The sequence below is a fragment of the Artemia sp. Qi Xiang Cuo genome, chromosome 12 (genome assembly GCF_049724085.1).
Source record: "Artemia sp. Qi Xiang Cuo chromosome 12, ASM4972408v1, whole genome shotgun sequence".
Lineage (NCBI taxonomy): Eukaryota > Metazoa > Arthropoda > Branchiopoda > Anostraca > Artemiidae > Artemia > Artemia sp. Qi Xiang Cuo.
In genome coordinates, this window is record NC_142805.1 from 41,374,373 (window position 1) to 41,389,811 (window position 15,439).

At 36.6% G+C, this 15,439-nt stretch overlaps 1 protein-coding gene across 6 annotated transcripts in view; it reads left to right on the forward strand.

The window, feature by feature from the left end:
- The window catches only part of LOC148946124 (sodium-driven chloride bicarbonate exchanger-like), a 184,890-nt gene that overhangs the window by 86,384 nt on the left and 83,067 nt on the right, over positions 1–15,439 (forward strand). For all 6 annotated transcript variants that reach the window (XM_089098139.1, XM_089098135.1, XM_089098140.1 and 3 more), the window contains exons 4-5: positions 691–844; positions 13,836–14,055. In XM_089098139.1, the coding sequence (XP_088954265.1) occupies positions 691–844; positions 13,836–14,055 (374 nt within the window). The remainder of the gene's footprint in view (positions 1–690; positions 845–13,835; positions 14,056–15,439) is intronic.

The following is a 15,439-nucleotide window of genomic DNA, read 5'->3' on the forward strand; positions in this document are numbered from 1 at the left end:
AGTTTTACTGTAGTTATTTCCTTTCATTTGAGAAAATTGTCTTTTTTAAATTCAATTTGTATTTTGCAGTGATAAGCATTGCTATAAATTGACGAGTAGTGTGCAGTAAAAATATTATCAAAGTCCTTGGTTCCTGTGGTTTTAATGTATTACAGATTTTTTTTTTTTTTTTTTTTTTTCTTCGTCTGTGTGTGTGTGTGTGTGGGTGTGTGTGTGTGTGGGTGTGCGTGGGGATGAGTTGGTATGTGTGTTTGAGGGTTTTTGTGTGGTTATGTGTGTGTGTTTGTGTGTGTCTTTGTAAGGCAACATGAGACTTCTTTTTGGACATAATTAGCTCTTGAGTTCAATGGATTTTCGAGGCAACATGATACGTTTCTTATTCTAAAAGAGTATCATATTTAAAGATTTTTTAACTTGGTAATTTCTCATCTATTATGTCATAATTTTTCGTGCAGAAGAACAAAAAAATTCCTTGAGAAGGAAAAAAATGTACCTCTTTAAATAACGAGGGCAATGAAGTATCGAACGCTGTAGTAGAAGGCCTTAAACCTCTTTGACATATGGACTTCACGTGTAGTACTTTGTATCAAAATTTGTACAGTGGGGTATTCTATCTGTATTGAAGCTAACTAATATAATTTCTAATTGTATTTTTTCTTTGGTGATAATGTTTGTATGTATTTATTTAAGACATGCCACCGTCACAGAGAGTGCGTTTTCTCCTGGGTGAAGATGGCCCGGTAAAAGACGACGAAGAATTCCACGAGTCCCATCCTCTCTTCTCTGAAATGGAAGAGCTTTCATATAATAGTCAGGGAGAATTGGAATGGAAAGAGACAGCCAGGTAAGTGTAGAAATTTTCTTATTTTTTGTGTCAAAATAATGTTGACAGAAGCGTGTTACTTTAACCTGACAACGAAAATCCGCCTCAACATGATGAGTTTATCTAGAGCCTATTCTTGAAATAAAAAGAATTTGACAAAAATCGTATTTAACAAAATTAATAACTTAAAAGGTTGTTTTGCAGTGATTACAAGGTTACAAGATCAACAACGGAGGTGACAACACCAACAATGGAGAAAAACATTTGTTATCTAGTTTGATTAAAGCTCATTCAGAATGAGATTTCACTAATACTGATATTTAGCGAGCGCTACTTTGATCCGATCAGATTTTTCATAAAATTTTTCAGATTGGCTGGTGCCTACCAGAAAATTCTAGAAATGTTTGCTGGATACTTCTTATTTTTTTAGGATTTAAAGAAAAGAAAAAGCTTGCAAATTACGGTGTTTAGCTGAGTAATTTACCTTCATTGTGATATATGGTGAGGGAAATCTTATTTGATTATCTTTGAATACTGAACGATTCTGTGTAAAAATCCTTGCAAGTCTCCCCTATTTCCTATGCAGTTGATTTGCCTTTGCTAGAAATTGGGAGATTCACCCTTTGGTTTTGGCTTGACCATATAACACCTCTTAGAGCAATTCTTATATTTAACTTTTCAACACTTTTCAAGTAAGGAAAAGCTGTATTTATTTTTCCTTTTCCACTTTTTTCACTTTTTTCTTCTTCTTTTTTCGATTGTCATTTGGGGAAATTTGGGGCATAGCTCATTCATATGAATACTATTAGATTTAGTGTGCTTTTGAGATCAGACAATAGGAAATTATGGACCATAAAATACCATTTATTGTTTTTTAATTTTCCAGAACATAGTTCTCGCTTAGCTTTTTTTTTCTAATCCCACAAGTCCCCTTCAAAATGAATTAACCCAGACGTGTCTGGAATGGAAGATTTTGTTCTTGCCAAAATCGGTCAAATTGACAGGAGTTAAAACTAAATTAATGTGACAGCTTTTAAGTTTTGCATTTAAGCTGTTCTTTAGGATTTTTAGGTCTTTATGAACTATCTTTTGTTTTTGTTCTTTTTTTATGGGGGGGGGGTGGCTGTGGCTGAATTCTGTCTCGTAAAAATTTATTTTTCTTTTGCGCAGTTGTACAAGTAATAATTCACTTCTCCTGCTCGTGTAGCTTTGTCCATATCTTCTTAAGTTTAGGACTCCCTTGTTGTAAAATAGTATTTCCTTTTTTATCTGTCCATAAAATTGTCAAATATTTACTTTTTCAATACAAAAGCTGAGTAATTAATGCAATTCATATATTTATGCTATGTCTAAGTATTGATAACCGTTTTATCGGATTGTGGGGTTTTATGTTTTGTTTATTGAAAGTGTGTATATTTAGCCTACTATTAGTTTTACTGTAAGCGTAGATGATAAAAGCTTCTCAACTTGACTCCTTCCTTACCTAATGTGTACCAAAGGAAACTGCTCCCAGTATTGACTCCTTCCTTACCTAATGTGTACCAAAGGAAACTGCTCCCAGTATTGACTCCTTCCTTACCTAATGTGTACCAAAGGAAACTGGTCCCAGTATTCGCATGTGCCATTTATGCCATTTATGCCATTCCTGTTTGTTACCTGACTGAATATGAAAGCTTTGTTGTCCCTTTGGCAACATCTAGGGCCTCATTTTATGTCATGTCGTATTGAAATGAGTTCATTCATTTAACGAAATGGCCCCAGAAAGAATGTTCAACGGAAAATAGTTTAAAGCAAAATATAAGTTTAGCCCGAGAAATTGTTTAACTCTCATCATTCCAAGAACATAACTCGGGTCTATAAATCCGTGTAGCCTATTCTACTTTATATAGTTGATAAATGTCCTTAACTCCCAGCCAATCACTTAGTGAAAACAATCGCGTGACATTTTGTGACGGATGCGTAACTTGAGCGAATATTTATCCTTTGTACAATCTGTTTCGTTTGGTTTTTGATGATCATAAGAAAGTATACATTTTTTTCCGGTGCCCGACAGGCTGTTTTACTTGCATATTATAATTCTTAAATATATTTGACCTGCAGTTAAGTTCACTGTGGGCGCAGCTGATAAAAATTCCTCAACGTGACAAACCAACTATTTGATCAAAGGCCTTTAGTTTTGAGCAAAACCCAGTGTATGACTAATGATTAGATATAATAATCCAATTTTTATAGTTAATCTTTTATAATTTTTTTTTCACTGTAAAGTAGATTCACAATATAATAAATAAAGGCTAGGCCTCGGTAAATATTATCCTCGTATTGCCTCTTCCCACTTGGTAAGGTCAGCAGCTTGAGACTCGCTCACGTGCTACCTCGATGTCGTACTTACAGTTTTAAGTTTAATTTTTTCTTCTTTTTTTGTTAATGTTGATGGGATTTTTATAGCCTAGGTCCATTCTGACGGTTCAAAAGGCAATTCTCTATATATTTTCACGTTTCTGGATTGATTAGTTCAGCTCATTTTTAGTTTAAATAAGCTAATTACAAATGCTCAATTTTATACAGCCTGGATTCAAAAGAAGAAGTTTTTTCAAATGAAATCTGAGGACGACGTTAAAACTTAGCAGGGACAGACATTATTCTGCAAATGAAAGGAATTCCCCCTGCTAAACAAACCCTCGCTCTTGACGCTTAAGTTTTATAGTGCCATACTGAAGGCTTTTATGAGTGCAATAAATTTGCAACCGATTGCATTTCAAAACATTTGAATCGAAAATTACATAGTTTAAAACAAATGCCAATCAATAAGCTGCTCCATTTTTGGAATATTGTGAAAAATACTTTTTATTCCATGCCGATTGCTTTTTATTCTATGCCGATTGACCTTCTACTAGAGCAGTTGTTATTAAAGCATTTGAGGAAAAAGGCTCACTTTAGTGCAAAGAGCAGCGGGTTGAGGAGGGAGCAGCTCCTGTCGTGTACAATTTCTGTTCGTTTTAAGTTTTAACGTTGCTGATTTTCTTTATTTTTATTCGATTTTTTAGCTTTTTTTATTTTTTTTTATTTTTGTCTGTTCATTTTTAATGCCTTTACAATATCGAGTATTACCCTCAATATGATGAGAGCTACAGCTCCGTCAACTCCAAAGTTTAAAAATCAAATTTTAACTTTTGCAGCACAATGCTTGGATCGGAAACTTATTTAATTCATTTAGTTGAATGAGTTCATTTAGTTCTTTTAATCTATTTGCTCTCCGAAATAAAGAATTCCACGGTTTTCATCATTTCCACGATTTTCATGGTGAGTTCTTCAAGTAAATCTTTTTTTATGGGGATGTCTCCCGTGGACACCGGTAGAGAGGCCAAGGGCTCAATGCACCCTGTGAAAAAAGAAGATATTAAAAAAAAAAAATGCATATAAATAGGAAAAACGAGAAATATTCCCCTTTAAATTTCGGTGAAAAGCTATTGGTGGTACCCATGGTCCTTTCCCACGTCTCCAGCATATATGCCGGTAAGCACATTAATGTAATCTTTTGTGTTCTATAAACTTTTTTTTGTATTAAGAGGGGTCCTCTCACCCCGCAGCACCCACATTGTATGTTTGGTACAAAAATATCCCTAGTAGGGAAAGGAGATTAGAGGTTAATTTCTACACCCTCCCTTCCAAGTCACCTTTTATAATTATTCGAAGCACCCCCCCCCCTCCTTCGAAAAGCAAGAAAACTCTGAAAAATTTACATTTTTCAAGCAAGAAGGAAAATTTTAAATATTTCCGATTAAATCTGTATAAACAAAGCTCGTTGTTGCAGTTGTCCCCACTTCGCTTTGAAATTTCCGAGACGTACTCATGATCCTTCCCCTTTTATATCGGTAAGTATATTTATATATTTCCCTCAATATCGAAGAGTATATAAAATACGTAAATTAAATTACAAAAATACTTAAAAAATGAAACAAAGCACGGATTTATAATAGGCTTAAAAATATAACTGAATAAAATACATAATTTTTTTTTTAAATTATTGGAATTCTGGAAAAAAGGGAAAAGATCATATTTTGAGAATATTTTACTCAAAATATTTTGAGAACTACAACAAAATTTATATTTCTTCATCATAGCTAAAACAAATATCTCTTTAATTTAGATCTCGAAAGTATTTCCTTGTTACTAAAACAAGTCGGAAAACCAAGTAACAATTTTCAGTGTTTGTCCTAGCAAAGGCGAATTGAAGAAAAATCAGAGATTTTAAAATCTCGAAAAATAAGGAAAGGATAGAGAAGACGCAGGAGAGCAACTGCGTTAAAAACAGGGCTTCCAATATCACAACGATAGATAACACTTAGACGTATTATTGAACCAAATGCCTTTTTTATTTTTTTATTTTTGTTAAGTTACATAGAAGAAAAAATATTTATGCATTAATGGGGAGCTATCATCCCGTAGCACTTATATTACAGGCTTGGTCCAAAAATGTTCTAAAGTTTGAGAGGGAGATTGGAGAAAGGCTTTTACCCCTCCCCCATCTCCTCTACATATTTTTCTATATTTATCTGAAGGCTTTTCAAGAGCTGCTGGGCACAAGAAACCAATTTTAAGGCTTCAGGCACACTCACTCACCTAAACAAAGATTTACCGACCCTTTTCTACATCACTAGTATACATCACTGTACATTATATTATTTAGCCGCAAATGAATCAACTTAGTTAAATGGTGCATTTTTAGGAGTGAATTCGCAACCGCGCGGCATGATTGTCTCTGAAACTGGGAAACTCAATGTATACTTTTCGTTAATTTTAAGTTGATTGGCTATCTCAGAATTTTCCATTTTACACGTTTAAAAAGGCAATCTTTTGGTGTAGCGTGTCATCAAAACTCCGTTTTTTTTTTGTTACAGATGTGACGATTCGATTTGGCCATTCACTGGTTTTGATCAAAACCCTTGGTACTTGATTAAATAAAAAAAAACAAGTTTTTTAAACTGAAAGTAAGGAGCGACATTAAAACTTAAAACGAACAGAAATTATTCCGTATATGAAAGGGGATGTCCCCTCCTCAGCGCCTCGCTCTTTACGCTAAAGTTTTTCATTGTTTAAAAAAAAATAGAGTTGTGAGAAAGTCAAACTTTAGCGTAAAGAGCGAGGCGTTGACGAGGGGACATCCCCTTTCATATACGGAATAATTTCTGTTCGTTTTAAGTTTTAATGTCGCTCCTTACTTTCAGTTTAAAAAACTTGTTTTTTTATTTAATTACTGATCGTTTTTTAACTAATGCAGCTTTTATTTTGGTTCACCGTCATTGAATAAGTAAACGAAAGTTTGTTCCAATTCTTTAAAAATGACCCCTTAATCACAAAGGCCGTTAATTAGAATAAATAGCTCTTATGAAAGTACTAAAAAATCTTTGGCTTAAAGAGTGAGGCATTGACTAGAAAGTGAACCCAATCATAAAGCTAATATTTTTTTGTTCGTTTCAAGTTTTGATGTTGCTCCTTACTTTCAGTTGAAAAACTTGTTTTTTTATATTTAATTTCGGATTTCAGATTTAATTGGGAAATCCGGCGCCCCCTTCATAGCAATGTCCTTTCCCCCATGAAAACTTCCTTCATGAAAAGATCCTCCCATATAACCCCCGACCCACCCCCACCCCCCACTACCAGAAAAAATTCCCCCTGAAAACGTCTGTATACTTCCCAATAACCAATACTATATGTTAACATTGGGTAAAGTTCATATCTTTCAGCCCTCCCCCTGGGAGCTTTGAGGGATTAAGTCATCCTAAAAGACATAGTTATAAAATTTTCGACCATGCTGAACAAAATGGCTATCTCAAAATTTTGATCGGGTGACTTTGGGAAAAAATTAGCGTGGGAGGGGGCCTAGTTGCCCTCAATTTTTTTGGTCACTTAAAAAGGGCACTAGAACTTTTAATTTCCGTTCTAATGAGCCCTCCCACGATATTCTAGGACCACTGGGTCGATACGATCACCCCTGGGAAAAAGAAAGAAGAAAAAAAAAACAACAAACCTCTACAGTAGGGTTCTCTGATACGCTGAATATGATGGTGTGATTTTCATTAAGGTTCTATAACTTTTAGGGGGTATTTCCCCCTTTATTCGAAAATCAGCCAAATTTTCTCAGGCGCGTAACTTTTGATGGGTAATATTAAACTTGATGAAACTTATATATTTGAAATCAGAATTAAAATCTGATTCTTTTGATGTATCTATTGGTATCAAAATTCTGTTTTTTAGAGTTTCGGTTACCATTGAGCAGGGTCGCTCCTTACTTACAGTTCGTTACCACGAACTGTTTGATTAAATTATTTACTATATCTTCTTACTAACAGGAGTACCGAAATGTAAAGTATGTAGAACATCAATTCGAGAAGCTTTTCCGGGTGTCGCATTCTTAGTTATTTGGGCATTTATGTGTCAACGATAGCGGTCCAGGGGGGGGGGGCTCTTGGGGCTAAAGCTAGTCGTGGGAAAGGGCGTGTTCCCAGGCCTGGAACTTCCGTTCCAGGAAAGTTATATTCTTGGTCCATTTCTAAAGGCAGTCCATCTTTCGCCTTCGTCGTAGGTAGTTGTTCTTGTGCCACCTTATTTTCTCTATGTGTATTCTCACGTTATTTAATAAAGACCATGTACCAACGTTTATCGTCTATCTTTGGAATTTACGTAAACCATTACATCTGCCAATATAAAAGGGCACACAAATAAAGAACTAAATTCAGAGGTTTACAGAGTGGTGGCAAGTGGTTAAAACTAGTGGAGCATATATCACTAGTGGCCGCATTTTTTAGCCGCATCCGGATGCGAGCAGCCTTTTCCTAAATGTTTTGAAGTGGAATAAGATTGGACTGAAAAGTATTTAGGTAAACCAATCCTCCTTAATCAAAATGAAATTGTACTAAAGTAAAATAAAGTGCCTTAAGTGCGGAGTAAGGAATTAGATTTTTTAGTCGGTTCATAATACCAACACTACGTCATGCTTTTGCACGAACATTCTCTTCGATTTCCACAGCAAGATAACGAATACTTCTGTAAACCTCCGTAAATTCCAAAGATAGACGATAAACGTTGGTACATGGTCTTTATTGAATAACGTGAGAATACACATAGAGAAAATAAGGTAGCACAAGAACAACTAGCTACGACGAAGGAGAAAGATGGACTGCCTTTAGAAATGAACCAAGACTATAACTTTCCTGGAACGGAAGTTCCAGGCCTGGGAACAAGCCCTTTCCCACGACTAGCTTTAGTCCCAAGAGGCCCCCCCCCCCTGGACCGCTATCGTTGACACATAAATGCCCAAATAACTAAGAATGCGACACCCGGAAAAGCTTCTCGAATTGATGTTCTACATACTTTACAGATTCTCCCCCCTGTTTTAAGTTAAATTTCCCAAATTTGGCTTATCGCCTTCTAATTAAACCCTCAAACTTTAATTGAATTCAAAACGTTCCCTTCCCAAATTATTAACTTCTCACCTACTAACATTCTTCAGCATGAACTAGTAACAATTACATAATACAAACAATACACAATACTTGCATAAGCAAAAACTTACATAGTATAAACGAACCACACTAACAGCCGTAGTCGGAAACTGGATATTTTAACACTTCACTTTTCTCTGTATACTTTAAAATAGACTTGTTCCCCACACCCCTGAATTTGATGAGGACAAGGAAAGTTGGGATTATTTATAAACTTCGGATTAGGGCAAAAGGAATGACCGAGAAAGGCTAATTAATCCCGAAAATACCGGCGACAAATAAATGTAATTGCATAAACTTATAAATAATGGAATAGATATGTCAACCATTGCAGTTTGATTGGCCTACCATGCTGCAATGACGTCAAGATATTATTACCAATAAAAGCCTCGGGGTTTTATTGCTGCGGAACGCCTCGGTTTTGACCTATTTGGTTTTGCTTCGACAAATGGCAGTACTACTGTTGATATCTCTACATAACTATTAGCGCTACGCATTAAAACCATCCCGTGAGGCATCAACCTCATCCAACTGGACCTCGAAACCAGCTCCCTTTCCACCCTTTTTTTATATCTCTACACAACTATTAGTGGTACGCATTAAAACCATCCCGTGAGGCATCAACCTCATCCCACTGTACCTCAAAACCAGCCCCCTTTCCACCTTTTTTTTCTCATCCCAAGGGACCTCAAAACCAGCTCCCTTTTCCTGGGTAGCTAAATCGCCCTGCGAGGCATCAGTACCATCTCGCAGTGCAACAAAAAATCATCCCGTGAGTCCTCAGTACCATCCCACGGGACCTCAAAATCAGCTCCCTTTTCCTGGGTAGCCAAACCGCCCTGCGAGGTATCAGTACCATCTCGCAGTGCAACAAAAAAACCATCACATGAGGCATCAGTACCATCCCACGGGACCTCAAAACCAGCTCCCTTTTCATGGGTTGCCAAACCGCCCTGCGAGGCATCAGTACCATCTCGCAGTGCAACAAAACCATCCCGTGAGGCATCAGTACCATCCCACGGGACCTCAAAACCATCTGCCTTTCCATGGGTGGCGAAACCGCCATCCGAGGCATCAGTTCTATGTCGCAGTGCAACAAAAGAAAAACCATCCCGTGAGGAAGAAGTACTATTTCATGGGACCTCAAAACCAGCTCCATTTTCAGGGGAAGCCAAAATACCATGCGAGGCCTCTGTACCATCTCGCAGTGCAACAAAAAAAAACCATCCCGAGAGGCAGCAGTACCATTTCACTGGACCTCAAAACCAGCTCCCTCTCCATGGGTAGACAAACCGCCCTGCGAGGCATCAGTACCATCTCGCAGTGCCTTCTCATTATCATTGAGTCCAAATTTCACCCTCGTCAGCGCAGAAAGAAATTCAGCGGAAAAAGAAGAAGTGTCTCCTTTCCCCACTATCTGTTCTATCTGTTCATATTGTATTGCAACCTTGTACACATCACCTAAACAAAAAAAAATTTCTGCACTATTCTCTAACAAATACCGTTTGTAGGACGGTCTGATCCCCTCCTTGAATAAATTAAGAGCAAATCTTCCAAGAACTACGCCATCATCCCTGGCTTCTAAGGACACCCTACATGACCTTCCTAATTTTTGCATCCTTCTATTGAATAGATATACCCTGTCATCCTTAAATTTGAGCCACGCCTACAATCTCTGCAACCATTTTGCCTACTATTTTGCCTGGGGCATATGCTACAAGTAATCCACGTTTTAAACTTGACAAATTTATAATCGAGGGGAGTCAAATAAAAGAAATGGAAATATGCCATTTTCCCTCCACTGTTTTACAAAATCAAAAGCAACCTTTTTGTTATATCCAGATTCCGCCGGATCAAACATAAATATAATAACTGACATATTGATATTAAAATTTGAAAAAGCAATTACTCTAAAAATTTAAATATTGGTTTTAAACACGGTTCTTTAATTACGGACGCCAAATTTTGGGCAATAGCTTCACTTTTGACAGCAAGGGTCTAATAAAATTTACTGGGTTGTTTAGTCGTGTTAAATAACTTACGAAAGATAGTCCGTCCCAAATCCATTGCAGTTGGTCTCAATTAAATCACTAGCGTCAAATGTAGTCACAATTGAGAATTAATTTTCTATTATCGAATTCAAAATTTTAAATTTTGGTTGGAAACTGTCAAATGTAGATCCCACGTCGACTGTATAAAATCAGGTAAAAAAAACCACCAAACGTAGAATGGCTAAGCGAAGGTAGAAATCAACCGGAGACTCTCAGTTGTAGAAATTTGAATTAGTAGGTAGAAGCTATCGCGAGAAAATCCATAGTAGGCATTGTATAACAGCCTATTTCAAAATGTTCATTTAAAAGAACGTGTGTTTCAAGAAGGCGCTTTGAATAGAAGAAAGTTCAATAGCTGGTAAGGTGTCGATGTCTTATTAATCAGTCTTTTGCAGTATTTGCGGCTCAATATCACAGTCTGGTAGCGGGCGAAAAACTTTTCAATATGTTGCCAGTATTTAGCGTAAGATGTCGTAAGTACTTATAACGGTCACTCAAATGTCACTTGGAGGTTTTCCACTAGTGATATATGCTCCACTAGTTTTAACCGCTTGCCACCACTCTGTAAACCTCTGAATTGTTCTTTATTTGTATGCCCTTTTATATTGGCAGATGTAATGGTTTACGTAAATTCCAAAGATAGACGATAAACGTTGGTACATGGTCTTTATTAAATAACGTGAGAATACACATAGAGAAAATAAGGTAGCACAAGAACAACTAGCTACGACGAAGGCGAAAGATGGACTGCCTTTAGAAAAGAACCAAGAATATAACTTTCCTGGAACGGAAGTTCCAGGCCTGGGAACAAGCCCTTTCCCATGACTAGCTTTAGTCCCAAGAGCCCCCCCCCCTGGACCGCTATTGTTGACACATAAATGCCCAAATAACTAAGAATGCGACACCCGGAAAACCTTCTCGAATTGATGTTCTACATACTTTACGCTTCTCACACTTTCAATAGATGATAAACCGTCTTCTAGCATAACACAAATGTTAGTTAGTTCCGGAAACCTGCACCCAACTCTACAATAAATAATAAGTTTAGTTTTTTTCTTATTAAGCACAAGTTTATTGTCATCAATCCATTTCGATATTTGACTGTATGCGTCAGAAATATTTATGTGAAGCTCATTTAACTATTCACCGCATTACCGAAGGATCTTTTTTTTAATGAAGATAAAAATGAGGCATTTTGCATTTTTTTTTTTTTTTTTTTTTTAGGGGGTTTGATTTCCTTAAATGAAAATACAAAAGGGTCTAGGGAGGGCAATTGCCCTCCCTCCAGTTGTGCCTCTGCAAAGAATGCTCTTAAATAGTTATCTAATTAACGCAAGCACAGAAGTTCTCAGTTGGAGCCAACCCCCCCCCCCCCAAAAAAAAGAAAACAACCCGCTATTATTTTTATCTCTGAAATACTAGAATAACTAAATAATTTGTTTCATAATCAATAACTCCATAAACAGTTTATTAGTACAAAGCAATATTTCAAAAAAAGAAATTACCTTCTATTTTTTTTGATGGTCACTTGTTCTTTTGTGTCCCCATTCTTTACTATGACTAATTAAAAAAACACACACTTTTCTCTTAAACTTAGAAGTTAGACTACGAAATTGCATTTACTACGACTCAGGAAATTGTCCTAGTTGAATAGTAGGCAGAGGAGCAGATGTTTTTTCGTCACGTTTTTTCTTACGTTCCTATGGCATTCTTGGCGTCTGTTGAAAATAAGGAACGTTGATCTCAATTATTATACGTGGATTGTTTAAAAATACACGGTTAATTTTTGGATTTTGTACAATTTTAATCTTGATGTTGCTGCCTTCAAAGTATTTTCTTGGATAGGATGCGTTTTTTTCTTTTCTTTTTATTTTTGGAAAACCTAATTTTAAAGAAATGCTTAAGAAATTCGACTACGGGACAGTTTGAGTAAGCACAGTAGCTTTCATTTCTTTAGAAAAGTAATTTTAGGGACGTAAAAAAAAAAAAAAGAAACAAAAAAGATCAATGAACGGTAAAGAGCGATGGTACAACGTAAAACCAGCAGAAATACAGTCATTAGCCAAGTCAGACATAAAACGAATGGAAATGACTATGAATAAATAAATGAAAGAAAAACGAACAGAAACTTAAATAAACAATGAAGTCAAGCTTAAAATAACAGTTATTACTATAAATGAATATACTAAACTTAAAACGAACAAAATAACACTAATAAATGATCAATTATCCAAGCAAGTTATGCACAAGTTGTTGTCCCTTCCCCCACTCCATTACCCAAAACATGCGAGAAATATCAAAACATCGGGGCTAAAAATATTATCAGTCAACCCTCAATAATGCCTTCATTGCCTAGTATTTGACATCATCTTGTCTAATTTCAGATCGAGAGTTTGTTGTATTATTGCTTTTGAGGTTTGTAGAAGTTTCCTGTGCTGCATTTTCAATAAAACTAAAAATTCGTGTCATAAGACGATCTAGGTAAATACACAAAGGAGATAATATTTACTGAGCTTAAAATGAAATATGACTTAGAATTAGCCAATAAAACTGATATGATTCTTGGAATTGCCATTATGGGATCTATTACTTCGGGGAATTCAAATGGTTGTAAAATAATTCATGCATGTTAAACAGCGGACTGGCTTAGTAATAATAAACCTATGTGTACTTTATAATAAACTGAAAGGAAAGAGATTAGACTCGATTGAAAATGTTCGTTTCTTGCGATATTTTTTTCTAAAATTACAAGAGGTAAAATAAAATGGTTCCCTTTGATCCTTGGTAAGGACACCCATAGTGGAGCGTAAGGAGGTAACTTCACCGCCCAGGAAGACCAAATTACATGTAATAGTTGCAACTCTATAATTACGATGTTTAATTTACGATTTGTTTATGATTTAAAATGACACTATTTTTGTGGTAAAAAGAACTTTTTAGGATTTGCCCCTCTTCCCTCTAAGCAGACCTGAAGACTTTCCCTGGAAATATTTCCTCTTCCTCCCTCAATTTTAAGCCTACGTTTAAGTGGTGAGAGGGGTATCTCCCTCTAAGGTATGTCTTGAGCCCCAGGTGTAAAATTGTTAATATTTGAGCATAAGATACACTTATATTGAAGGCATAGAAGATACACTTGTCTTGAAGCTACAGACTCAATCTTGTGTTCTATGTCCAGTAGTGAAATATACTGATCCTATATGAGCTGTGTATGATTGCAAATATGGCATTTAGCAATCTCAACTGTACATAATTTGAACCTTGGGGGCGGGGAGGGGGCTTTTTCAAGAAGGAAAAGTTTATTTTGGGTATAATTCTTTCAGTCCCTTCTCCCTTGAGTTGCTGCATATGTTTAATGAATAAAACATAACATACTAACTCAGCCTATATTGTTTTAGTGTAGCGTGTATGTGTAATTTCAAATCGAATATTCTTTTAGCTAACAAAACTATATTTTTTCAGATGGATTAAATTTGAAGAAGACGTAGAAGAAGGAGGGAGTAGATGGTCAAAGCCACACGTCTCTACCCTTTCCCTTCACTCTCTATTCGAGCTTCGGAGCTTTCTATTAAATGGGACGGTTTTACTGGACCTAGCAGCTTCTAATTTAGGAGAAATTGTTGACCTAGCGCTAGATCAAATGGTTGCATCTGGTTTACTCCATCACTTGGCGAGGGAACAAGTAAGTCTAAATCTTGGATAATTCCAGCAAGAGGATTAAATAGGGCCTTTTCTAAGGGTCAGCACGATACCTACTTAACTGAGGCCTAATAAGCACGTTGGCCGCAAAAGAAGAAACCTGTCACATTTGTGTATTTTAAGCAAACTTAGGCAACCCTATACATGCTAAGGGCCCTGCTCTGGCCAGTATCCCACTGTGCCATAAAGACGACCCTTTGGTTAAAGTCTTAACTCCCTGGACAGTGGCCATATTATTTGGTGTGCATGTGTATGTGTGTGTGTGGGGGGGGGGGCTATTAAGTTGTTTAAGCGCTCAAATTACTCTGATTGACCAAGCTTTGGTACTCTACTTGAAACGATGCGCTAAAACAAAAGTAATCGAAATGGGGCTCTGGGAAAACAGAAAGATCCTTCTGTAATAAGTTGTTTTTTCTATAAACGAGAATATATAATAATTATTGTACCGACAATATGTAACCAATGTTGAAGCAGTAGGCAAGCCGATGCCACCAATATTGATATACTACGTGTAAAACTAAGCTAAACTCGCAGCCCAAAAGCCGTAAACTCGTGCAGCCTTAAAATTTTAGATGGTGGGGGGAAAAGATCCGCTGCCACCACTGTTGACGCTGTGGGGTTTAGGCTGTCGGTACCCAAAGCAGTACTCAAAGGCTGAAAATTAGGTCGCAACATGATCGATTCGGTCAAAAACCATGTTGTTCGTCTCTAAGCACAGAGTCTGCTTGTTTTTGGATTCTACTTAATATTATTCTATAGCCAAACTTACTTGAAATCGCCTGATATGTTATTCCTCTCTGGTTATCGAATACTGATCCATTCAGATAGGAGAGCATCTGCCCTCAAGATCTTTGTAAATAGTTTAAAAAAAGCTCCCTGATAGCCTTTTTGCCATATTTGAGCAGCTTTAGTCGGTTCTTTGGGGATGAGCTGTTTGAGAACACCAGCGAAGTATTGTCTCTACCGTTCTGTCACTTCTTCTTGACTGGTCAGAAGCTGACCATTTACGTGTTCAACAAAAGGACAGACGTCTGTCTTAGTGCCTGCTATGTTTTTGGTTAGCTTGTACACGGTTATACTCTCTCCTCAACCAGCTGCCCGTTTAGCCTTTGCAGCTAGGTTCTCGACGTAGACTCTGTTACCCACCTTTACAGGTATCTTTACTTCTTCATCGGGATTTTTGTATTTTTCTTTCAAAACGTCACCGGTTATGGTTATCACATAGATAACTAGACGAATATTATCAACAAGCACACTAATGTAAGCTCTTTTCTGTATAAGCTACCATTTAGAATCACTAATCCATTCTTGTTCCCCATGCTTCTTCTATGCAACTACTTCAGCAGCAACACCTTTAATGTGCTTTG